Source organism: Zootermopsis nevadensis, unplaced genomic scaffold, assembly GCF_977971745.1.
Source record: "Zootermopsis nevadensis isolate Lab colony 2312 unplaced genomic scaffold, Znev_1.0 Znev_ptg000022l, whole genome shotgun sequence".
NCBI classification, from domain to species: domain Eukaryota; kingdom Metazoa; phylum Arthropoda; class Insecta; order Blattodea; family Termopsidae; genus Zootermopsis; species Zootermopsis nevadensis.
Window position 1 is genome coordinate 19,493,979 of NW_028259154.1, and position 26,807 is coordinate 19,520,785.

The window sequence follows — 26,807 nt, forward strand, 5'->3', positions numbered from 1 at the left end:
AAATCGTGTTGATACGATTAAAAACGGTATAAAAAAAGTTAATTCTAATGCCACTAGTAATTATGGCTGAAATAGCTTAATAGTATTGATTCTAATTTAGTTTTAAGTAAGGTGTCTAACTTAAGGATTTATCAACATCGTCACTGATTAAAACTATTCATTGTGTTCTTTTCGAACGTCCCGGGTATAGTCCAACATTCGGTTTAAATTTATACAGTGCCTTCGGAAATCGCCCCCAAATCTGCAGGCCTTTGTTTTGACAGATTTTTCAATATTGTGTTTATATTTGTTATTATTCATAGTCATTAAGTGACTCATTTTAATAAGGTTTGTCTATAGTCTCAGGTACTTTGCAGTGGTCAATTAATAAAACAGTAGTAGAAGTTGTGGTAATGTGTAATGTTACCTCACTGACAATTAACAAGTTAAACGCTCATGATTTCAGCCTTTTCCGTTGTTTATGACGTTCCAAATAGCCTGCCCAAATCTGAGGTCCTGTGTAGTATTTCGTAACATACTGTTTAGTTACAGTGGGGGACGTTATACCCCCGCCCAACCTCACAAAGCTGGAGAACTACCCTTGTAAGCTGCCCGCAACTGCTTATTCGCGGTTACCCTCCATACCTGGAGGATTTGTCCTTCATCCTCAATCTGAGGACAAGCCTTGCCACGCGCTTCACACGGCATGATTCAGTTGCATGTTTAAAATACGGGGATATTTATCGACTGAAATGTGTAATAGACCAGTACTAAATGTATGCATACATGGAAAAGTTGTCGCCGAGTTTGTTATTTTCTTCATGATTTGGTTCAAATGTGAGCTCAAACGGCGAGAAGCACAGAGATGTAGAGAAAGGTTGAAGCTTGTTTTGAGTTCAATGTCAGATCCCGGAGAAATGCTGTTAAAAGATGAGAGATCTGAGGTTCTTACGGCGATGAATTTTCCGACCTTGGTCTTGTGGTTACGAGCGGTTACAAACGTCTCGGGCAGCACGACGTCACAGCCCAAAAGATCACAGTCGAACTTTCGTAAGGGCTAATGTATCTCATAAATATCGAGTGTTTGGCGGGCAGTAGGCGCTAAGCATACAAGTCACTAATGAGCGTCATTTCTTTCAGGACTGTAGTTGAGGTCAGATGGAATGAAGAGACTGTCCACTTCTCCCGACGGGCAGCAAAAGTTCTAATGTCGGTGAGTATTCATTGCACTGTCAGCAAACTGATAGTAAAACCTAAAATATCAATTCCGGTAACACCAAACCCCAATGTAGGCTTCGACCGTGAAAGAACCATTTCCATAAGTCCTTCATTCTCGAAACACGTTCCTCTAAAATCTGTCTAAATTTATCAAAAATGCCCTTTTCTCACTTCCAGTTATTTGCTTTTCAACGGGTTTTACTATTAAAGCATTGTACAACAGTGTTACAACTACAGTGTCATTTAGGCAGTTTGTCGGTCGGTCAGACTGCCAGATAGCCGGTCAGTTAGTCACTAAATCAGTGACCCAGTCAGCCAGTATTCACGCACTGAGTTTATGGGTCTGAACCTTCAGTAACGCATTATAATTTTATGAAGTGAACATTGATTATTATAACATATTTTTTAATATTTGTATCTTCCCCTTAAAGCGAGTAGAAATGAATTCGTATACACACTTTTAAAGTTCCCACTAATCTATGAATATGCCACTCAGGCTGTTACGAATCTCTCATGGTTTAAAGTATCTCATCACATAGTGTCAGAATATCCTGAAAAGAAACTTTACTTTCTGCAAGAGGCTTTCACAACATCACACCTTCTTTATGTGGCAAGATTTCTTGAAGCTTCCTCTCCAGTTTCCAGAAAAAAAATATCTCTTTCTCGTTTATGCCTCTTACAGCGCATATATCCTGTATTATTAGTCAATCAGTCCATTCACTGATATGACAGGCAGCTTGTCGATACTGAAGCTCATGTACAATGAATAGAAACGTCCATTTCATACAGTTTATAAGGAATGGTAACATTCATGGTTAAGTATATCCAACTAGCAAAACTAGACGCTGTGTAATCTTGCTGCTTTTCAGTGCAGGACTCTGCGAGTGACAGAATAAAGGAAAACGCGTCATGTAGCACGTAGAAACCAGACAGATTACATGTCATTTATGATCGTCATTTTCGTCATTACCATAATCGCCGGCAATGCCATCAGCTCCCTGGTTGGCATTATTGTCATTATTAAGTTATTATTATTATTATTATTCATCGTCGTCGTCATCATCATCATCAGTGAACTGAATTGATTTGTACAATTTTACATGGCATCGGCTTATAAGCCGGAGTGAAACTTTGTCCCCGTGGCTTCTGAAAATATGCCCATAAGAAGATTTCTGTCTTCTGGGTTGTTGCGCTGTGTAGTCTGGTCGATGTTAGCCAACGTTTCAGAGGTCATACTGCCTCCGACATCAGGGCGATGAGTATGAAGATTTCTGTCTTCTGGGTTGTTGCGCTGTGTAGTCTGGTCGATGTTAACCAACGTTTCAGAGGTCATACTGCCTCCGTCATCAGGACGATGAGTATGAAGATTTCTGTCTTCTGGGTTGTTGCGCTGTGTAGTCTGGTCGATGTTAACCAATGTTTCAGAGGTCATACTGCCTCCGTCATCAGGGCGATGAATGTGCCAATTAGCACCAAAGGTTTGAGAAGATAAGACGATGATGATTATGCTGATGAAGAAAATAAAAGTATAAGAAAGGGATTAAATTCGATTAACGCTTTAATGAAGAATTGTTGCTGGATTACGCGAAAAGTGGAATGGAGGAACGGAGAAAAAGGACTTCGAAGTGTATTTTATGGTTCTGTATCAGATTCATCTGCAGAACTGAGGAAATCAATGAAGAATCCAGCCGTGAAATTCGTTTTAGAGAGAGAGAGAGGGCCTGCTACCAGAGAAGGTTATTAACCCTTGAAATTTACCGCTCTGAAATAAGAAAAGACTAACAGAAGCAACTACATCTCCGAACTCCGTACGGGCTTCGTTGTGGGGTAACGGAAGCCAACTTTTTTCCTGAGACGTTGGTGGTAACATTAATAAGAAACAGATCTATCGGTTGCACCAAACGCGTTAATTTTATTTAGTTTTCTAATGTATGGTTATGTGATCTGCCGGATACAATTTTACACTGTTTTAAACATACATATAGGAACATCGAAGAAAGTTGTTACTAGAAAATTATAGATGGCCGGGTATTTAAGGTTTTGGAATTGTGCACTAGGAGAACAAGTAAAGCAGGGGGATAGGGGGTAAAGGACGAGCAGTGATTCCCAATTTCAAACCGCGACCGTCGTATAATTACAGACTGTGCTCGTGCTGATTAGTCTCTGTGCCGTCGTCTGTGGTATGAGACACTCTGGAGGTACGTTCTGTGACGTGGTGTATTGTATGAAAACGTAGCCTGAGGCGCGTCCTGTGTACAGGTTAATTAACTCGTGTTGACAGATCCTGTTTTAGGACTTTCTGTAGTAAGATACGTTCTCCTGATCGTACGAGTAAAGAGCCGTGGTTCAGTTATCGCTTCTATGCTTAACTTCTATACTAAGGACGGCGATAAATTGTAAATCAGAATACGATCTGAATACAGTGTTCAAAATCTGATCAATTAGACCCAAAGGGAGAAATATCAGTATTCTGGATTCCAAGTATCTTTTGCGTTATCACGCTCAGTAAACCTAATTTGAAGTCATGTCAGTGTGATACGACACTGAAATTCTAGAACATCTAACCATTTAAGAATCAGGGTAACTATATGTACCGCCTGTTTCAACCATCAGTAACTCTGCACAGATTATTAATCGAAACAACGTAAACCAACTGTTCATTGTTTTCGAGACGTGTTTGGCTTCTTTGATTTAGGAACTGAATTTAATGGTATTTAGGCAGTCTATGGCTTCGAAAAATTAACTCAGCTATGAAGAAGTATCATTTTATTTCGATCAAAATATTTCACAACTCCATACCGTTAATCTACAAAAAAGGGAATAAGAAAGTGAATTGTGCTGGATGAAGTTTATTTCTTGATAAGAAGTTATAGCAATTAAAAACGCTATTATTTTCTTTTATAAGTAACAAGTAAACCCTATATTTTTTAATTAAGGCGAAGCTGTGCTTAGAAACTTATGTTCGTAAGTAATTCTCGAGTGACCTTTTGATAAATATATAATTTGCGTGAATTAGCTCAGGGAATTTCAAGTTTACGCTCTTTCTTTGAAAAAAGTGTTAATTAAACTCTGTTACAACGCCTGGAGTTTTGAAGTGGCGTAATTTGCATAGCCGCGGAAAGTGACATTTGATCTTAAATAATGAACTGTATAGGACATAGTTGTACGACTCCGTAAAATTTCTTGTGTTTGGTAAGGGAAAGAGAAACCGCTTGCCATCTTCTAAGTCAAGGTTTACAAATTATCAGCATTCTCTCTCTATAATCATAATATTCGGTTCTGCACTTTAAAATGCTCTCAGATCACCTGCAAGAAAAAGTTACAATCAGTACAAATAATAATTATGTGAAATATGATTATTTTTCGTAGGAATTTAAAGAATGACCTGGAAGGGAGATAATTGCTATGCAAGATTAAGAACTGAATACCCATGGGACGAAGATGTTGGTACTGAAACTGTAGAAGGCAGTAGGTGTAGAATATGTCAGCAATTTTACGGGTTGGTAGAACACTTATTAGCGTGATGGAAAGATCTAGCTAAGGAAGAATTTATGAAACGTCATTATAGGTTGAGTACGCAACTACGATTAGAATATGAATTCGTGATAAGAATGTAATGCCAAAGAAAGCTTAGAAATACGAATATAACTAAATTACTATGCCATGGAACCAATAAAATATTACAGATAGAACCATACCGTGTAACGAAAGCGACTTCATGATTTTTATATAGAAATGGACATGTATGTTTATATACAAACCAATAGAAATATAATTAAGAAGCAAGAAAATATTAAAATATAAGGACGTCGCTTTGGAATGTGAAGAAAAAAGGTATACTTATAATTATTGATGAAAATTACAGCTTACCACGATCATTTCAAGCACATTTAGAAGACGTCACTGGTAAACACTAGCGTGGAACTACACAGGACCGCCATTCTGAGAACGGCCTACGTCTTGAGGAAGACCTTAATGTAGAACGGCGCCAAAAATATTTGTCTGCAACATTTACTCAGGCTTGCCAGACACCAGCGACATGAAACATTAATTTTATTGGCCTTTTCAGGCGTTATTTCGTATTACCGCTGTTTCATAATAAACTTTTCTCTACGTAACTAACAGGCAAGTGAAATAGTTTCACTACAGATAGGAATAAGCGCGTATTTTGTTTGTCTTGCAGAACGGAAAGCACAGTAGAGATACAGACGACAGAAAGAGACTACGATTAAAATGAAAAATATATTATTCTGTGCATTTATACCGAATGCTGAGCATGAATTTGACTATTGATAGGGCTTAGTTAGCCAGTCCCGTGTCTGTCTGAAATATTTATACCATTTTCTCACGATATGGAAAGTTCGAACTTACCACAAGTGCAGTCATTGGTGTCAATGACGTCACATCGTAGTGACATGCCTCATATGTAAAGAGACAGACGTGGCGTGTGGTCTATCAACACGTGTCTGTGGCCCGTGTTCACAGTAGATTTTCAAACATACGGTAATTATGTATTCAACGTTACTAATTCAGAACCATGTGTTTAGACACAAAACATTGACAGGATCCATATTTATTTTCAAGATAACCCTTAGATGACATTGGTGTGTTTTAATAATTTAGTGTCCACTCAATTTGTGGCGCGCTTGGTAACACATTTGTGTTTTAGATTTCAATCTGTGTCGGCTCGTGAATGTTCGTCGGTGTTTGCTGTGTTTTCTTGTAACGACTGAGAGATTCTACGAAGTGTTGCGCGGGAGGTCGTACTGCTTGTCAAGAAATAAGGAAAGAAACGCAGGAAACAAATAAAGGAGGAAGGAAGATGTAAGGAAAAAGGGGAACTTAATTATCACATTATTACTTCTCAGTCAGAACACGCAGGAGGTGTGGAGTTCGTTAAACTCGTCTTATAGTGCACGCCGAACTTGACGTTTTATTGGCTAATAATACTAATTTGTATTCAAGAGGTCAAAAGTTCGATTACTAGTTCGAAGGCCGTGCATCGTGACTGAGGTTTGTGAAAGATTCTTTTGACCCCCTAAGCGTATGTTATGACAGATTCTTAGAATATACCACCAACGCTTCCGTTCCATCATTAACTTCCCTCCTTTCGAAGCTGTTGAATTAGTAAGAATGGAACTGTACGTACTACAAACAGAGTTAAATCAGAAGCAGGTCCATCCTCGTACGATAATTTCTCCCGATCTCCCCCGTGACAACTCGAGTCAAGGTCACCGTTGTTTATATACCACTGCTCACGTCAGTCGCGCTATTACCAAACAGAATTATACCACAAGAAATTCTTTGTTTTCAGCTGAGCTTCCTACTCGTGATACGACTTGCACTACACCAGGGTTCAATGCCCAAATTCTCGAACCAGGACAACCCAGCGGCATTTCACCCCTGCCGACATGTCAGGTCAGTACCCTGTCTTCTTAATCAATATTGAAAACCGTTTGTGCAATAATAATTGCGCATTTCGATGCACGATGCTTCTCTTAGCGACCAAAACATGCGCTCAAAGAAGATATATTAGTTAAGAAAACTTTCTGGAAGTAAGACCGAGCGATGTTAAATGAAGTGTTCTGTGTGTAGTAAAGAAATGGAGTTTGAATGTGCAGACTGGATTCATCTGACTTAGGGTCAGCGACGGGGTTTAGTGAACACGGCAACCGGCCTTCGGGTTTCGTAATAGGCGAGGAATTGCGTCACAAGCTGAGTGGTTGTTGCCTTCTCAAGAAGAACTCTGCTTCATGGTGTTAATTATGTACACCTGCTAATGAGAAACAGTTGTCAAATCTGCAGCTGTTTCCATTTCTTTCCGGTCCCAAATTTCCTGATCACAAATATTGATTTTTATCTCTGTCCCCTCTACGTTCTTAAATTCAGTAACTATTTTATATTCAATTACCCCTGTATTAAATTAAAGCCCTGCGACTATAACTGATACTGAACTCTGTAGTTTACTACGGAGGTAATGATTAACGTTTACATTGAGTTGGAATTACTGCCAGATAGACACAGGTCTACGCAAACTCTGTTTTGCAACTTTAAGTGTTAACTCTGTGTGTACGTTCGTAAGTGATAAATGCTTTGGACAAATGCAATTTCAAAATTTTAAATAGTACGTGTAATTAATTTTAACGATAATTGGTATGTCGCACGATATAATGTGTGTTTTAAATTAGGAGGTTCGCATAATTTTCGGTAATGCAGCTTTCTGCTTTCAGTTAAAAGCTGTTTGACAGAAAAATAAAGCTAAATAAATGCGGGATGGTTTCGATGTAACGAACATTAATATGAAACGTATACTTTGAAATTGTATGCCACATATGCACACTGTTAATGTGCCATTTAGCTCCTGTGATATGATGTTAGTCTCTGGAACTTTTCCAAATATACAATAAATAAATAACCCCATCGAATATTATATGATACCGCTCCCAGGAAATGGACTGAACTTGCTCAAAGTACTGCGTAAAACCTGGCTATGTTATTAGTTGTGTTGAATATCCAATTTCGTATGCAAAAGAGCTGATTATTTATATGGTCTAAAACTTGGGTAAGAAATTAAAGATTAACACTTGAAAGGCGTTTGTAGAAGACGCGATTCTATTTAGAGTCTCTTAATGGCATGAAATCTATTTTTACATTTTCACTTGCAGAGGGAATACTGCTATATGAAACCCCCCACATGAGGCTAAAGTATAAATCTTGTTTCTGTGTCTACCTACGAGTCTGCTGAACGGAGTCTGACTCTAATTGGAGTTTCTTTCGAGCGAACACATGACCCGCCCAGTCAAACTGCTGGGACATTTCTCAGAACAGATTGGCCAGAAGGAAAGTTTAGCCCCTTCGTACATGTACTGGGCGAGAGGCAGTGGTTAACTATTTCTGTATCTGAAATCATGTGACAGTGTTCTTCCTCAGACAGAAAAGAAAGGCAGAAAAGTTTTTTATTCGTTTGGAGGTGAAGGTTGGACGGTGAAGTTGTGTGCGGTTTGGTGTTAGAAACTGAAGTCAGAACCTATTAGATTATTGGAGACGTTATGATAGGATCGAGGGGTTAGGAGGAGAGAGGAATGACGTCGCTTGGCGATTTTTGGAAAAAATGTGCGTCCCAATGGAATGGCAAAATTAAACAGAAAATGTGTGAGAGATGCCGCCGTTGAATTCTGCGTAAAATCTATACTGTTGAACGAACTTTGTTCTGTTATCCTTTCAAATTTATAAATCATTGCAATAACACAACCCTACTTAAGTGAATCAATCCGGTTGCCGATAATATCAAGAAGTACGCAATAGTATAAAAAAATACCCTTGGACTGGATTAAGCACATTTTTTTAAATGTTTTGTTTTTGAATTTGAGTACATCGTTTGTGGTTCATTTAATGCAGTTATTTGGCAAACTGAAAACTTATATTTCAAGTAAAACGTTATTAAATGTTCACAACGCTGTAATAATAATGATGATGATGATAATAGTCATTTCAGTTGTCCAGTCTGGCTTACAATAAGCTTGCCTTACCTGGTTACAGATCTGGTAAAACCACTGACACGAAGGTTTTAAGGAACTTCGACTGTTTCTTTTCCTCATTAATTCCTCTGAAGGGCCGTGCTTTATCTTGTCTTTACGTATCGATCTATGCCTGCGGTGTTCTGAAGTTACAAAACCTAACAGTGCATAAAGCAACTAAGTCCTTCTCTTAAAAAACAACAACTGTGGCATGTTTTAACACTGCTGCGATATTTCAAACGTTGCCTGTTTTTACTTGCTTATATCCAGACGTGCATGAGCAGAATAACTCACTAAAGGAAGTGACTGAGCGTGAACTGGATGACTGGAACTCGATTCTCGATGGAGGCAGGATTTATCTTTCTATCAGCACGTCTAAACCATCTCTGGAACCCATCCAGGTCCTATGCGAAGGACATCTTGATTACTTTCCCTCAGGAGTGGCATCGGATCTGAACCAACTTATACATCGCCTTCTAGAGTTTTATCTTTTAATTCCCAAATCATGTTTTATTGGTAGGAGACCCCTTAAGCGATGTTGTTTATTTCAGAAACATCCTGTAATTTACCTGAAACAAGTTGATTTAACGGGCATTGATGAAAAGAAAAATGCAAAAAAGGACGCGTTTTCATATTACGTACTGCTACTCTAAATTTGAGTTTTGAGTTCACATTTTATCCCTTGTCTCCTTATAGCAAGACGTACAGAGAAAACTTGTAGATGATACTCTTTAGAGCTAAAACGTATCCCCTTTCATTACTTTGAATTTGGATATGTCTGAAGGATAACAGCAGAACAAAATTGTATTCGGAGTTTGGGTGTGCAGTAAAATATCAGTTTTCATGTCTCTTAGTTTTGTGAATGAAAGGTAGAGTCGGTATAACTGGGCTGTTGCAATGACGTGTTTCCGTTTCGCTCTGTCTCTGTTCTGACCATCAACACCCGTTTTCGCATCCTCCTGTGCGTCTTCATTTCAACAGCACCTGCCGCTTCCCTATCCAGAACTGCCCAAAATAGTGCACAAAGGGCATATGTCACGGTGAATATAAAATACTATTCATTGTTTGCAACGGATAATTTGCATTAATCATTTTAGTCCAAAAATCGACTAGATTTATGATCAAACAAGACAGAACGTTCCAGCGTCAGTCTCAGTCCTCGTTTTTAGAAGTGACTGCCTTTTTTTAATTTTCTGCATGCAAGTGTCCTCTTGCAGGTAGATACCAACAAGTATGTTAGCAGAATTAAAATTAAAAACAAATTAAAAATGTTCACAACATGTCAAATAAAGCTTTTACATAATTATGTATCACTTCTTCAGGTTCACGCTGGAAAGGTTAGTAGAAGTCAGCCAGGCATTTGCAGAAAGTTATAGAGCCTGTGTGTTAGATTACGTGTCTCACGCGTGTGCTGCAGAAGTTGCCGCAAGAGCACGGCGCTCTTCTGTTTTGCAACTTCGCTATTACGAAATGAGCAGAACATTACAACGAGCAATGCGATTTTCATAATCGCTTTTGAGAGAATTTGCTAATAAATGTAACTGGCTTCTTAGTTCTTTACTTTCGGTCATTTATGTGACCGAATCTTAAATTTTTAAGAGAATCGAGAAGAATTATAAAATCCGTGAACACAAAAATTTAAAATATTCGTTTTACGATACTCATGTCTTCGACCTATAGCTGAGAATCCACTTATACTGCATTCTATGTTTGGTAATGAAATTTGTTATGTATTAAAATACGTAATATTTTTTAATAATGTATACTTGTATGATTCAGGAAGTCTGCTCTAGAATGTTTCAAAAGTTGTGTGGAAGGCCAATATAATAGTCGTTCAAATTAGAATATTAATGTCAATATGTAAATAATTGTTATACAGTCACACAACTATTCTTTTCCGAAGTCCATTGAAGCAGAAGAACCAATAGTTGCTCATTATATAGACTGTATCAACTGCGGAGACTGTATTGCATCGAATGAAATATGTTAGTGTAATTATAAAAAAAAATAATCCGGAGAAAAGTTTCGGCTTAATGTTCATGCACTACTACTTGCCAAGAGTGACTGTCAGGAATCAGTCTTCATCAATTGTTTTCGGGTCTTGGCTAGATTTCGAACCTCGCGTTTTTCGATTGCTTCAGACAAGTAAACGCTGATATAAAAGAATCAGTTTTTAATTATATAGACGTCATTATTAAGGAATAGCCGTTTTACACACATATGCCACTGTTGATTTGAAGCCATCGTGAGACACACCTCAGCTTCCGTAGTGGCTCTGCCTAACTCCAGAACGTGCCAGGAATTTATGTGTAACGTCAGAACTGTCAGAATCCGGCCCTTTACGATATAACAAACGCAGTTTTACTTCGCTTGTTTCAACACTATACACGCACATTATTGCGTCCCCCTACCTCGGCCTGTATCATATCTGCATTCTCACATGGCTATAACGTCCACCACTGCCACATTTTTATAGTAATTGCAAACTAGGTTAATTCTGCTTGTCCATTTCACAGTGGAACACAGAACGACTCGGGCAGCAACGAACAGTTGTGTTCTAGCGTGGTTTCTGGCTTGTGTTGCTGTTGGCAACGCGGACAGTTGGATAAAAAACCGCCAGGAAGATTTTTGTTAATGTGGATGTGGCTTATAAAATGTAATTTCGTGTGAATTGAAATTCTGGTTTAAAATGTGATACTTATTCAAGGATATAAGCTAAAACTAGACATTTGAAATAACTGGAAATGACAGTAAATAAGCCTGGTGGTCTCCGTGTTTTTTTGGTAACTATGACGTAGCTCATGCACGCTTTTACGCGCACGCGTGTGTGCACTTATGCTAGTAACTTAACAATGTTGTTAGTGATAGCTCATTGTGTGTCTATGGTTAACCTAACAAAAGTAAACTATAGATTAGGTTAGGTTAGGTTAGGTTAGGTTAGGTTAGGTTAGGTTAGTACATCGGTTAGTTAATTAAGGAAGAGATATAGGCGCTCTTAAATTAGCAATTATTGGTAAATTTGTTTCTTATAACGATATGCAATAAAATGATAATGAAATTTCAAAAGTTGGAACTTCGGATCATGTTTATCTCATAGTGCTGATAGGGCAGACAGCAAAGCGGGTACAGTGAACCGGGATCGAGCCGAGAACGTTCATATTAGTTACAATTACATTCCATTATTAGATTATAAACTTAATAAATAAATATACCAATTGCATCACAAGATTTGCATGAAGAGAAATATATGCACGAGAAGAAGGCTTTATGAATTCTTCCATGAATTGAATTCATTATTTACTTATTCCTCGCGTTATTCTTGTCATTTTGTTGCATACTGAAATATATCAGAACTTTAAAAGGTCAAGACAGATTTTCTCTTTTAATAAAACGGTTCACATACGTCTGCGACCTGCCCACGTAATAAAAAGTTGGATTGTATATGCTTGCAGAACTCTGTTAGCTACTCTGTAAGTGCATATATCATAGCAATGTGTCGTAATGATGCATATTTGTAGGATACAAACTACTGGAACAAGCGAAGGGAAGAATATAATCTCGTTATCAAGAACAAACAGACGGTGACTCGGATATTTTTACTCTGAAACAAGGTTGCCACTATTTCGTATATTCTGTCCCCTTCACTTTCTCCACTTCCCAATTCGCCGAAGGATTTATGGTGCTATAATGTAACAATAGGAGGAATGCCAGTTATATTGTATTTTTTGACGCCAGTCTTTCTCCGTTTATTTTCGTTCCTTGTCTGCTTTTCGAATGAAATATTTCATAATAATCCAAAGCTTTTGTATGGAACTATTTTTTATAGAATTGTTCTCATTCTCTTCCCCCATTTTTTTGGCAATATTCTCGTCACGTTTGGTCATAAAACTCCAATAGTTGTCGGCACTTAACCAGAGTTTCGTTCTGTTGTGAAAATTGATGTTCTATAGGGCTGCGAGAATTTTAACGACATATTATTTTGATGAACAGAAAAATAACGGAAATTTTTAGCCTCCAATAGCTCGATTGTAGTCTGTTGCCCCCGCTGTTAGAATGACGGCTCATAAAATGATGTGTTCAGAACACAGTATTGATAATAATTCCATGAAAGATAATCGAAATTTTTTTCGGAATAAACAAATACTTTATATAAAATAGACAATTACGAACATAATTGTCGTTTCAAAAACAGGGTTGTGCATTGTACAACTCCTAACAAAAGAGACATGTTACAGTTTGTAAGAATTACACTAGATAAGTATAAAGACTCTCAGGATAGTTTATTAAGATTTTTAATATTAGCTTATTATAAAGATATTTTGTCTGACTCATTCATACTCTTATTAATTTAATAATCTAAATAAAAGTTATCCGTTATAGATATTTGTGTTTTCAAAATTTTCTAACGTTTAAAGTATGTTGTCACTTTTTGTGTGATTGAGAAGATGGTTGCTTCAGAACAACGTAGTGGCTGAGTGTCCAAACCATTCGTATGCAATAATGTGCTTTAAGTCTTGCGCGTGACACTTCAATTAATTTCTTTTATGTTGGTCTTCATAATATTTGACACGTTTAACACGTGAGACCCGAAGTTATACACTGAACTCCAGCCAAGAATAGCTAATGACAAGAATACTCATACTTCGCAATATTATCCTGACAAATGTCTGTGTGTATTCCCCCACTTTTTCTCGTAATGATCTTTATCCTCACAGTATCACTGTCGGTCTTGCAGATTCCTGACGTTCTGCTACCTTGCGGCGTTCAACTGCTGGTTGCTGTTGTGCCCGGCCACGCTCAGTCACGACTGGCAGATGGGCTCCGTGTCGCTCGTCACCTCTCTCGCAGACTCCAGGAACATCGCCACTTGTCTCTTCTTCGGATGCTGCATCCTAGTCGCTTACAGGGGCATCGCCGACTTCGAGGTAAGGATAACGCATGTCTATTATATACAGAGTGTCCTATGAGTTTAAATCCGCAGGAAATATAATCTACGTCTTCTCTTTGTCTCAGTTGCGAGCATTGAAATTCAGTAAAGAACGTGTGGAAGTAATTGTGGGTTTGGAAGTTACAGTCACTGAGGGGTTGCTAAGTTTAGTTGACATATTGAGCGCATTTCATATTAGCTGTTTCAACGCTCCAATATTACCTGTGTTTTTGGACTTCTGGGACACAACTAGAATCATTCGTTTAGTGGTCTCCTGTGCTTCTGCTTGGTTGCTGTGGGGTCATAACCAGTTTTCTACAGTACATGATGTTTTCTATTCCCATAGCTGTTTTGTTGCCTGGCAACGGTTTGGTGTTTTAAGACGTTACAGCGCTGGGCCACGGTGGTAAATTTTAGAACGTTGTTCGACGGATAGAAGGCCTACTCTTAGACGCACATAAGATTTCCCCAATGAATAAGCAGTTGAATTACTTCATAACTGCTTGTCTTAAGAAAATTTCGAGCTAAAATGAGTGCTCTAGCTATTACATTATATACACCTTTATACGAGGATGTTTTTGAACTGAGAATGTATAGACGCAAGAGAGAGAAAGGGCTGAGGATGAACTGTTTAATGGTAAAGCCTTTGTGTGACATACGAGAAATGCTTAATAATGTCCTGAAATACGAACCCAAACCGATTAAAACACATCCTTGTGGTCTTCGGATTTTTTTTTTAGATAGGGTTCTCTGGTGGTCTCTTGTGAACATGGCAATGAATGTTCGTGTTCCATTAAATCCCAGAAATTAGGCTCCACCCATTTATGTCTTATTGATCTTTATGATAAAGTTAGAAAAAGGGCCTAATAATTTTGAACTTTTTAAATTGCTTTTCATTTCCTTTTTATATAATTTAATCAAGTACCGTTAATCAGGAAAGCAATGCTATTGCTTATAAACGATGTTAGGATCAGACATGATATTAATCCCCTTCTAGATGTGGTTACATTCCGTTTCTTTATGGAGATGTTGCTTTAATGTCATTGTTCTTTCTCTTCTTACCAAATATGAAGTCGCATTGCCGGTAAATTTCCTGAATGGTACAACCAAAGCAGTGCCTGTTTCTAAGTGATAAAGTTATAAATTGTTTTGAGCCACTTTCGAAACCGTTTCCATGCCGCTGCTCTGAGTAAATATCGACTAACGCTAGTAGCGAAATATTCTATGTGCATTGAATTTAATTATGAACACTGGATCTATACACCTTCAATATCAGAATCCAGATTATATCTGGTGAAAGCGTATACACTGCGATTATCATAGATTTCATGAATGTTTCGACTTTTAACACCGATACACATTACGTATTAGAGTGAACGTAGTAAAATGAGATATCATATGCTTGCCTAGTAACTAATGCAATTCAAGCTAACAGTACTGATAAGGATTTGAAACGTAGTGATTTTAAATAATGTGGCAAAGTGCTGGAATTTATTTGTAATTTCAATAGTTTTATTGAGTTGTTAATGAATATTAACCAAGATAAAGTTTTAGAATAAAATAATTTAATTGTATCACCCGTAAAATATGTGTTTAATAAAGGAAGGGTCATTGGTCCACCCAAGTGTCTGTCTTGTTAGAGATTTTTTCCGATATGTAAACAAATTTTTCCGCGCGTGGCTTCTTCGTTGCCCTGATGATGGAGGAAATAAGCACCTTTGAAACGTCGGTCAGGTTGTACAAGACTATTCGGCGAAACATCCCAAGAGACTAGCATCTTTAATTACTCTACTTTTTGTATTCCGCAGGTGCTAGGTCTAGGCTTACTACTAATTTATATGTTGCACGCGTGTTAACTGCGAATAAGATTCAAGTCCAGAATTATCTAAAATCCTAAAGATTCTCGGATCTACCACCATTAGTCATGTTCAAAGAAAGCAGGCGGTGAATTGTCAAGGATAATATCCCTCTTCATAACTTGCACAGCCCTCTATACGTAAACACAACTCGGTGATACATTGGACCAGGATTAAGCTGAATATTAGGCACCTGTGGAATGAAATTATAACATGATATACGATGCCAGATTAAGAGGATCGTTAGCAAATTCTGTATGTATATAGCACATATTCTAGACATGAATTATGCGCTCATTCTGTTGGTAGTGCGGGTATGCCTATGAACCCCGGCGTATGAGAATATCGCGCTTCAAGTGTTCTAGCCCCGTGACAGGACTGACCAGTCTGAACAGTGACTGAAATAAATAACGTAATGAACAGTTAGATGAAACGCAGTTCGCTTTGTAAACGTTTTGGGCATGTTAGCATCGAAGTTGCAAAGCCTCGTCTGTTCTCTGTATCTGTCTCTTTATCGGAATGCGACAACGTGAGAAACTTTCCAAAACGTCATTCATTAATCACTCTATCATTCAAAACGATGTCTATAATTGAAAGTAGGACAGAATCGTTAAGTGAACTGTACAATTCTTACACAGAGAACTGTTGACATAAATTTAATTAAATTTGATATTGAGGAATTTCATTGAACATGAAGATTTCTATCTTCTGGTGTGTTGCGCTGTGTAGTCTGGTCGATGTTTGCCAACGTTTCTGAGGTCATACTGTCTCCGTCATCAGGGCGTCATCGCCCTGATGATTGAGGCAGTATGCCCTCTGAAACGTTGGTAAACATCGACCAGACTACACAGCGCAACAACCCAGAAGACAGAAATCTTCATACTCATCGCCCTGATGACGGAGGCAGTATGACCTCTGAAACGTTGGTTAACATCGACCAGACTACACAGCGCAACAACCCAGAAGACAGAAATCTTCATACTCACCGCTGTGAAAACCTCAAATCTTTCATTAAACATTTTCTTAAAATTACAATTTGTTTAAAATCGGATACAAATTTCGCACACTTTGCATGATTACATACACGCATCTCGCATAGTACTCGCTTTCGCATTTTTTAGGTGTAAAATAGAGAAGAGACGAACTCACGGAAGTGATTGTGCGTGCGTCATCGAGAAATTGCAAAACTTAAACTTTGTGACAATTGTTTCCGAACTCTTTTCCCGCTCATGGATTTAGACTTACGGGGCACTCTGTAGATTAAATTTATTGAGTACATGAACACCTATCACGTTTTATTTCACGGAACTGATAACAATAGAATTTCATTGGCCGGTTTGGTCGAGGATGAAAATGAGAGTTAATTCTTTTTGATAAAGTCTTAAGGTGATATCAGCTGTGATGTTAACATATCCCCGTGCATTATGGGACCCCGAAATTTATTACCGTGTTCACAAGATCGAGCCAATAACCCCACAACCTCCATTGAATCTATCACTGTATATTATTTAAAATGTTGCTTTGAATTGCCCTGAGTGAATGTTAATGTAGAAATTAAATATAATACCATCCTGACGTCTGATATAATTAAACTTACAAGAGAAGCCTACTGTTATATGATTTGACTTAAAGAGAAGCTTCACAAATGGCGTTTAATTTCAGTTTATTGAAAATCTTTAATTATTTCTTAACCCCATCGTTTTCCTAAATGGTACAGAATCTAAAATTATTTTTCTCGAATTCGTGTCTGTTTGTCCCTATATGCATTTAGGCACTAAAAGTGTGTTTTGTATATCCCTTAACAACGTTATTAGTTTGTTGCATAATTGATCATGCTTAAAGCATAACAGCCCTCCAATATACATTATTTTCCCAGCTGTTTAATAAAACACGCTGTGCCCATTATGGTCTTCTCGGTATGCCAGTGACAATATAACAAGCCATCTATTGTAGCGTTATTGAATATTTACTGTAGCACATACAAGCCTATCAGTTGAATAGGTGATTTGTCTCTTCCGAAATGAAATTTATAATGGCAATTACGTAGCTCTATCAGTTATGTATGTGGAATGTTCGTGTATTGTTCGAAGACTGAACTCGATACGAATTCTCTAAAGGATTTTGAAGAATAGTGCATACTTTTCATGACGACTCCGCGTTACGAACCAGCTGCTTTTCAAAAGTTCGTTCACAAGTGTTTTTTTTTCGGAACTCGATTTTCCATACACAGAATTTTATTAATGGTGGTTACGTTCCTAATCGAGCACACATTATCCCACTTAAGCCATTATAAGCTATAATATAGTGCATGCAGAATGAACGATGTTAGGATCAATAATGTGTTAAAAATAATGAAGAGGAGTTCTAGAATAGAACTTACAAGCCAACATGCCTATACATAACAGTACTACAAGGTCTCAATTTCATGTTTAGTTAATATAAGTTAATAATCAAATAGTATAATGCGACATCTGTCGTGTGCCAGTCTGATTATATGATGTAGATGGTCGTAGGATCGAATAATTTAATTATAAAAATGCTGCAGATTATTATTATTATTTTTATGTAACTTATTACTGAAGTAGAGATTTTGTTACGTCACATTTGTCGAATATAAACTCAAAACTTTGAATAGTAGCAACATTTGGAGGTGTAGACATGTAAACAATAATTTATATACGAGTATACAGTAGGAATGTTTATAATCTGTCGCCAGATATTATTTAATATTCATTAGCTGTCGATGTCAAACTGCGAGCTACATGAAGATTTAACACTGTTGCATGTTGTTTTTACATTTAAAAAATATCTGTAATAAAATTTGCATATTCCAAGTTCTATTATTATATGTCATTTCAGGTCCCAATATTAATTAAGTGGCATTAATATCGCTTTCACGTGCGTCACCCAGGTTGTTGTAAGGTCTAATAATTCTATGAATTTAAAAAGTACCTAGTTTCGGGCGGTCTCCAGTGGTATAAAATCTGCACGATGAAACACGGTCAGGTTGTGAAGCTTCGAAGTTTGCTGCTTTCACAATATCAGTATAGTTATGTAATAAGCCTGATTGTTGTTGTTAATTAAATAAAGTAGACTAAAACCTAAACATTCAAACAAAACAACAGTTTTCTTATTTTAATACTAGCGTCCTGAGAGTGAAGTTTTACGCATGATTTTCAAAAACATCCCAAGCGTTCGACGCGATGTATGCAGGAGGGCATACATTTTCTCACGAACCGATGGTATTGAATCTTTATATCGGGTGAATTTTTAATGAACCTCCCACGTATACAGACTGTACATTTTACTGCGTGATGTGCTTACAAGAAATGGATCATTTCTGAAGCGAAGTACAAAGTACGTAGAACAGTTAATTACATGTTAGGGTTTATTTCTTTCTCTCTCTCTCTCTCTCTCTCTCTCTCTCTCTCTCTCTCTCTCTCCAACTGTCTTTAGTGCTTGTCTGCGATGACGTCAAATGCATTACGCTACAAAATTACGCTATCGTTCCTAGGGCTGCAGTAGCTAGTTGGTACCAAAGTGAAGTTTCAATGCCGGGTATTAGCGACCTGGGTTCTGTGGGTTAACTTCACTGACGACTAGAATTATCTGCTATTGTGTAATACTAATCCGCCTGTCTCTGTGGCATTCAGTAACAGTGCTAATACCGAAGGGTCAATGACTATCTGCCCATACCATCATAACTATAATGAGAGAGGGAATTTGCTAGTTCAATTCACCTCCTCTGAAACGTCTAAAATTTAATTTCCTACATAATTTGGCTTATTTGCAGCAACAGAGGCATCCGCCCTTGCTGCTCGGAGGCCTGTTCCTGGTGCTGCCTTTTCTACCAGCAGCCAACCTCGTGGTCACTGTGGGCTTCGTGGTGGCGGAGAGAGTGCTCTATATCCCCAGGTGAATACACATTACACAGCCGGCTCGTTGCTTTCGTGAAAGATTTATTTGGTGTATCGTAATTATCTGTGGAGCTTCTGGTTCCTCGAGAAACTTTCGTGCCTTCCCGTGAGTGCCAAGCTTGTTTGTATTTACCTTGGAACATTCGATTGGGACGAACGTAAAACTGTCGTAATTTTCACTTATTCAGAAAACAAGGATTACGTTTCGCCTTTAAATGAGTTCAGAGGCGTTGTTTCTCTGCCCAGCCTCGGGATGGTGCTGCTGCTTGTGTATGGCGCCCAGTTGCTTTGGGGCGCGTTTCTGCGCCAGAGACCTCTGCTGCTGTGTGCGGGGGTCGTACTGCTCGTCGTGTTCTGCGGACGAACTGTGGCCAGAAACAAGGACTGGGCATCCCGACAGGCGCTCATCAGGTGAGATCATCTTCATCGCATTTCGTCAAAGAATGGTGTTTCATCTCCACGGCACTTGGACAGGGCGAGCAGTGGTGAGCTGATTGCAGTGTGTGTGTGTGTTCCAGGGCGGGTCTGAATGCGCTACCACACAACGCCAAGCTCCACTACAACTTCGCCAACTTCCTGAGGGACACAGGACAGTTGGATCTGGCTACTAAACATTACAGAGAGGCGCTTCGGTGAGTGCAAATTTCGCTAGGAAACTTTCTACTTCTTTCTAGTTGGACTATTTTATCGGATCCAAGCTGGACTAAAATTCTGCAACACCTGAATCTCGGTTGAAAGAACCTTAATGGGAGCTTGCTTCTTCTGAAGTTCGTGATCTTGACTTAGTCATTTCGTACACGTTATACAACTTACTTCTTTCCCAAGTCTCTGTATCTATTCAATTTTCTACACAGCAAATTCGGATTAAGCCTGTGGGCTGTGCATAACGTGTTCAGACAGTTAAGTTTACGTTCCATCTGCTTCTAGAATTACTTGCTGCAAGAGTTCAATATCGTATCGACTTCCTTGTCTGTTCAGCAGAATCTACAACTACGTCTTTAATTAGCAGACTCGTTCGTATCTTCATTCCGCTGCTCTGGTTGAGCTGTAATTAAGTGACAGATACAGCATAAAGTTTAATTTCTGTTGGTGCACTACAAATAGGTGTACTTCTGGTCATGTTCAGACTTCGAGAAATATTGTCTTACATTCGTCTCTTTGTAAGGTATCTTCTGATACAGGACACAGAAAAACTCAGACATACGTCAATGCTCCGAGCGATAAATAATTGTAATATGCAAAATACACTTTTGTTATAGATACAGTCTCCTGAAGCAGACATTTTCTTAGATCATTCAGGAACAATTGTGGATAAAATGGTTTGTTGCAGGTGTAACGCTGTACGTTATATGGGTAATTAAATTATGCGCCGCGTTTTAGGTAAATGTCAAACCAAGGTCAAAGGGCAAGTTTAAAATTTCGTTACGCAAGTGATAATAATTATTTGTGGTTAATCGATGTAACATCGTGTTAATATTGAAAAGAAACAACAGCAAAAAATTAGCTGTTATCATAATTTTGTAACAGAATCGCTGATATAAAGGTCGAATTTATAAAAAAGTAATTACCAGCAATTATTAATAATTATAGAATTTAATTACCTTGTATTTGAATTAAATAAACACATTTTCTCTAATTAACGCCTGGAAATGTTTGTTATTAGAATATCAGATACCTTGGTTGTGGTTTATTTTATGGCAGATCTGTCGTATTAGTTGTTAAAATTGTCAATTACTCGCGCATTTATAAAATGAGCAACGCTTCCGGACACATAAAGCGACCGAGATCCGCCAAGTATCGGACGCGTGCTTCTTACTGACAGCTTTAATTAGCAGTTTAAAAAAATTGGCCTTGTTTTGATGGTTTTGTATTTATATCTATGGATAATTGATATCAATTTCGAATGCCATATGATTGTCGAATCATTGTTTCCGAGAATAATGCCCTTATTGAGGTTAAGGCTATTTTAGTTTGTGAATTCTTTTATCTGATGCTGTATTGTGTTTTCTTTACAATTTCATTTAATGAATTAAGTTGATATTTAGAATCTCCTTTTTCATTGGTCTTTCGTATTATCCAGAATTTTCGATTATCCGACCATCCTTCGGTCCCGTTTAGATCGGATAATTGGTACGCTATTGTATGCAGTTTTCCTCATGGGAGTGCCGAGTGTGCTGTCTCTTTAGTTCAGCCCTTGTCTGGCTTGCTTATTAGGAGCAAATGCCCACTCTGGTGTGAAGAATTACGAAGTGGGGCGGTTTATAAATGTTTGCGGTGAATAGAGAAATCAGTTTTAGGAAATGAACTCAAACTTCGGGAAAATAATTGCCTTATAATTTTTTCTAACACTTGTGTTGCAAACTTCCGCAATTATAGGTTAGCACTTCGCTGGTGTTGAAATTACCTGCGGTTCATATAGCTAATCCAAGTTCTTACTGACTTTCAAGTTGTTTTTAATTATGATTCGTTTTGGTTTTCGAGAAAGCATGAGTTGCCCTTGGAAGTGAAAGTTCGACACCTGTACCAATGTTCCGAATATTAGCATTACTTGAACCAAAACACGATTTCTAAATGCTAGTTTCCGTTAAACGTTTACTTCTAGTATTTATGTATTTAAATACAAAGGCCAGCCTCTTAATGAAAACGTATAAGAGCGTCTGGTTGTAAAGCAAGCTCTCACACCACTTTTCCAGGTCATAATTAACGAGTTTCTGTGAATGCAAGCAACTAGATGTTTTCAAAAACATTTTACCCCATGCAAAATACAAATTTTCCTTAATGACATATGGGCTTTATAGAAATTTAACCGGTATTTCAGTTTGAAACAAAATTAAAAATATATTTACTTTAATTTACATAAAATAATATGTGAATTGGAAATTATCCAAGTGAAAAGGTTGTAATTATATTCACGTGAAAGAAGAAATTGAGAACGGTATACAGAAATTCTCCGAATAATTACAAATTCATAATTAAAATACCATAAAAAAGATAATGAAGTAATTTTTAATCTAACAGAAATTGTGATGAAATATTTTGCTATCGTTGTTGTTGTCCGACAGATTAATTCGACATTGTTTCGAATATCATAGACACGATAGCAGCCATTGTTCGCTGAGGAGGTATTTCATGGAAACTGTTATTTATATCTGTAGAGCATAAAGAAGTTTATGGAAGGCCATGTCTGCCTGTCCGTGCTTACACTTACCTTCTGAATCAGTGAGTTTCGATTTAAAACTTTATTGACATTTTACACAGGGAGTGTGAAACTTGTGGTCCACTTACATCTTTACTAGTACTGTGCCATTCTGCTTTACAGAAAAAAAGATTCCTGCTACCAGAAACACGTTTTGTTGGCAGTACATGTTCCTAGTACACAGCGTGTGTGTGGGTTTAGAAAGACGTCAGTGTCTAGGGTTGTTTGGGCCCGTATTAAATTAAATTGTGTAAATACATTACCTGGCAGACTGTAAATGTTTATTGTGAGCTTGAGTAATAAAACAAGAAAAAATAGTTAAGGACTCTGTCCTAAAAGTTTCTGAAAGATGCCAGGCTGGAAAAATGGAACCTAGCTGTGACACTAAGGATGAAACTTTAAAATGCACACGCACAATAAATATCAGTAACACTGACAGTGAGAATAAACTTCAGAAATATTATGAGATATATTAATACATAGATTGCTTAATGCATTAGGCTATACTATATCCATCGTCTCTTACCTCCAGGCAGACAGAGCATAAGCAAATGTGCAGGAATAAGAAATATATTTTCTTGGTGAGGGAAGTACTGAAGGCATTATAATAACACGTTTCCGAAGAACCTATCTCAGGACGTATAAAATGGCTGTGCGCATACAAACTACAACCATTTCCACTTTGCGCTGAAGAACTGATTTTTAATAGTGTTGCTAAGCCTTCTGCCAGCTTGTGTTGCGAGACCACTTAGGCTCACTGACGAACTGCATCAATAGCACGCAGAGGCCTGTATTCTCCTTCAGTTAGCAAGAGCCTCGCTGAAGTTGGGAAATCTTTTGTCGCTGCTTATAGGTCATATCCATTCGACGGTGCCCACAAAGCCCACTTCAGTGATTACATTATATTCCCCTATAAAATGTTTAAAATATTAGCGATTAGTTTAGTTAATAATACAATATTTTGTTCTATACAGTTTAATAACCTTATTCTTGAATACCATTGCGTACGTTAAGTTGTCCTTGTTATGAAGGCATGACACAAACTCAAGGTCCGGGTAGGAGAAGCTACTTTGAGGGTATTTACAAGGCTTCATACTACTTGGTTTGGAATAGCTTCGAACGAAAGTCGCTTCCGAGTGCTTAGAAGTCCATATCCATATTCGGGAGGTCCCGGGTTCAAATTTCGGACCTCACAACGGCAATCCTGACAGGTTTGTCATCGTTTTCCTGATTATTTACGATCGAATACCGGTAGAGTTTTTCGTTAGTTTTTTATGTCATAGTTTGATGGTTGTGAATTTTATGATTTTATTGGGGGACTTACAAGTGGTATGATGCTACTTATATTCGGCCACGACTTCTTCCGTATTTACAGTTATCAATAGCGTCATTAAATAGACCGTGAATAAATAAATGAATGAAACAGAATATTCTTCCTACAAAGAATAATACAGTAATGAAAGAAATTGGTGTCTTATGGTACTGCCCACAAGCAGAATTCTCTTTACAAAATTAAGAATGGTTCTCCGATACTCTGTACACAATGTCTCTTCTTGTTAAGGTAACTAATTTCATACCGCAAAGCTTCAATCCCGCTATGTTTCTGTTGCAATATAAACTTATAAGGCAAAGTTATATACGTGCTTTGTGAGGGATTCGCTGAGTCCTGAGTTGTAAGCTAGGTAGCACTGCTGAATTCCTCATACAGAGCGAGAGGAGCTCCGGTGGTAACATGATTTCCAGCGCAGGCAGTAAATTTTGTCTTACTTTCTCTCCCTCTCTCTTTCTTTCTCTCATTCAGTCTTTCGTCTTAGAGTTTCGGTATCAATCACAGGATCAAGTAAGGAAAACAAAAGGCTTTATTTTGCAGCAAAATTGGAATAAAGTTAATTTCCGCTCAGTTGTAAAGTCTCTGCTTGCCAAGCTTAAAACATGTCTGTAATCAATTTCTTAGATCAGAGATAAAACACAAACTTACGAAGTAGTTTGAAGGAATTGAATTTTACTTAAATAGTTACTAAATATAAAATGAGATGAACACAAAGGAGCGTCTGTCTACCTCTGTGTCTCATTTGGTGTTTACCTCATCTTACAATCCGACGTCATACTGACTAGTAACTGACGAACTGGGTTACCGACAAACTGACTGTAGTCCTGTTGCAACGTTACGTTTCGAAATTTTTTAGTTACACATTTGGCCAACAGATCCCAAGCTTCCATACAATTAAGATTTTCTTTAAGTGTTAACAAAATTCATTTAAATCGATTCGACCTCATCGCACTATACTTCTGTAAGATCCATTTTATTATTATTATTCTAGTCTTGTATAGTCACAATAATAATATACAAGGAAGAAGAAAATTTAGACGAAACTTGATAACGCAGGATTAGTAAAATAGCGTATTTTTTAATATTGTTTAAAAATTAAGTAATTTAAAGATTATCGCGCTGCAAGGTTTCAAGACAGTCGATAACTGTTGCGAATGTGCGACAATTTCGTGTAACTCTGTCGATTATCCCTCCAAAGAAAGTCTGCATTTGTAACAGTTAATGATAATCATATATGTAAGTATGAGAGTCGGCAATAGAATTTTAGTTGGGTTTTATCTTATTCCTGTGACCACACGAACCACCAAGTTTGGTTTTGCTTTATGGAGTGCAGTCTCTTATTTTAACTAAAGATCACAATTTGCAAGCACCTTGCATTAGATCGTCGAGGAAAATATTTTGATAAGACCGTGTGAGTGGACGATGTAACCCCATATTGGTTTATTATTTGTGTTTATTCACATTTGAAATATTTTGACCTTCACAAACTTATTTTGTTTGCCCCCCAAAATTAACGTTATTTAACTGTGTGTACATTTCTAAATGGTATGCTTTCTGGTACCGAACAACGTTTCATCTTTAAACACTGTATATATGGGGGCAGAACGCAGAGGAGATTTAGTTTGAAGTGGGTTTTCATTTCGAGTACCGCCAGTGTCTTCCTGGCCGTCTCTGACAGGCACAACACTCCCATTCAATTAACATGGCTCTCGGGAGCACAGCCGTGCAGACTCGCCGAGAACACGTGTAGCTCACCTAAAATACGCAGGCACCAGCCGTTAGAAATACGGATGACGTGTTCCCTCTAAAAAGAGGCAAACAGGAAAGAAGACATGTCCTGATAAATTACAGGATAATTTGTTATTTTACTTTATGGAATGAAGTTCTGTGTTTTGTTGTTGTTGTGTATTTTCTCGCAAACACTTCCTACGTTGTCCTCGAATTAATAATAAAACAAGGGATATTATCTTATACCTACAACAATTTATCTATGTTACACGTCATAAAGAACATTAACGTAGACAGATCATGGATGAGTAAACTGTTATGTGTGGTAAATTCTTGGGCGTGAGAGGTATTAGGTAATTACGCATAGAAGACGATGTTGGGTTACGTTACTAGCTACGGGAAAGAGAACAGGGGTTCGATTCCTCACTAAGTCAGGTTCTTCACGTTCAGCAAAGCCCTGGTCAACTTGGCCTCTTATTTACTGGTAACTGAGATATTTTTGTGGGTGTATAAGGCTGCCGAAGCGTGTAACTAACCACTCAAAATATGGCCAATCTAATTCTGATCAAAAATACAACTACACTTGTTACTATAACTAAAACTTAATTTTTATGGCGTAGAAATAAAATATTGTGGTGGTATGTAGTAAATAATAACAGATGTTTAACTCCGTGTAGCAGACTACTTCTTAAGAAACTGATAATCGGTAAGATTTGAGGTTTTCACAGCGGTGAGTACGAAGATTTCTGTCTTCTGGGTTGTTGAGCTGTGCAGTCTGGTCGATGTTAACCAACGTTTCAGAGGTCATACTGCCTCCGTCATCAGAGTACGAAGATTTCTGTCTTCTGGGTTGTTGCGCCGTGTAGTCTGGTAGATGTCAACCAACGTTTCAGAGGTCATACTGCCTCCGTCATCAGAGTATGAAGATTTCTGTCTTCTGGGTTGTTGCGCCGTGTAGTCTGGTAGATGTCAACCAACGTTTCAGAGGTCATACTGCCTCCGTCATCAGAGTATGAAGATTTCTGTCTTCTGGGTTGTTGCGCCGTGTAGTCTGGTAGATGTCAACCAACGTTTCAGAGGTCATACTGCCTCCGTCATCAGAGTATGAAGATTTCTGTCTTCTGGGTTGTTGCGCCGTG

The 26,807-nt window shown here is 37.9% G+C and overlaps 1 protein-coding gene across 7 annotated transcripts in view; it reads left to right on the forward strand.

The window, feature by feature from the left end:
* LOC110834283 (protein O-mannosyl-transferase TMTC1-like) overlaps window positions 1-26,807 on the forward strand; it is a 191,684-nt gene that overhangs the window by 132,725 nt on the left and 32,152 nt on the right. For all 7 annotated transcript variants that reach the window (XM_087354165.1, XM_087354164.1, XM_087354161.1 and 4 more), the window contains exons 7-12: window positions 1,120-1,192; window positions 6,512-6,615; window positions 13,450-13,639; window positions 19,291-19,412; window positions 19,661-19,825; window positions 19,933-20,046. In XM_087354165.1, coding sequence (XP_087210291.1) covers window positions 1,120-1,192; window positions 6,512-6,615; window positions 13,450-13,639; window positions 19,291-19,412; window positions 19,661-19,825; window positions 19,933-20,046 — 768 coding nt within the window. The remainder of the gene's footprint in view (window positions 1-1,119; window positions 1,193-6,511; window positions 6,616-13,449; window positions 13,640-19,290; window positions 19,413-19,660; window positions 19,826-19,932; window positions 20,047-26,807) is intronic.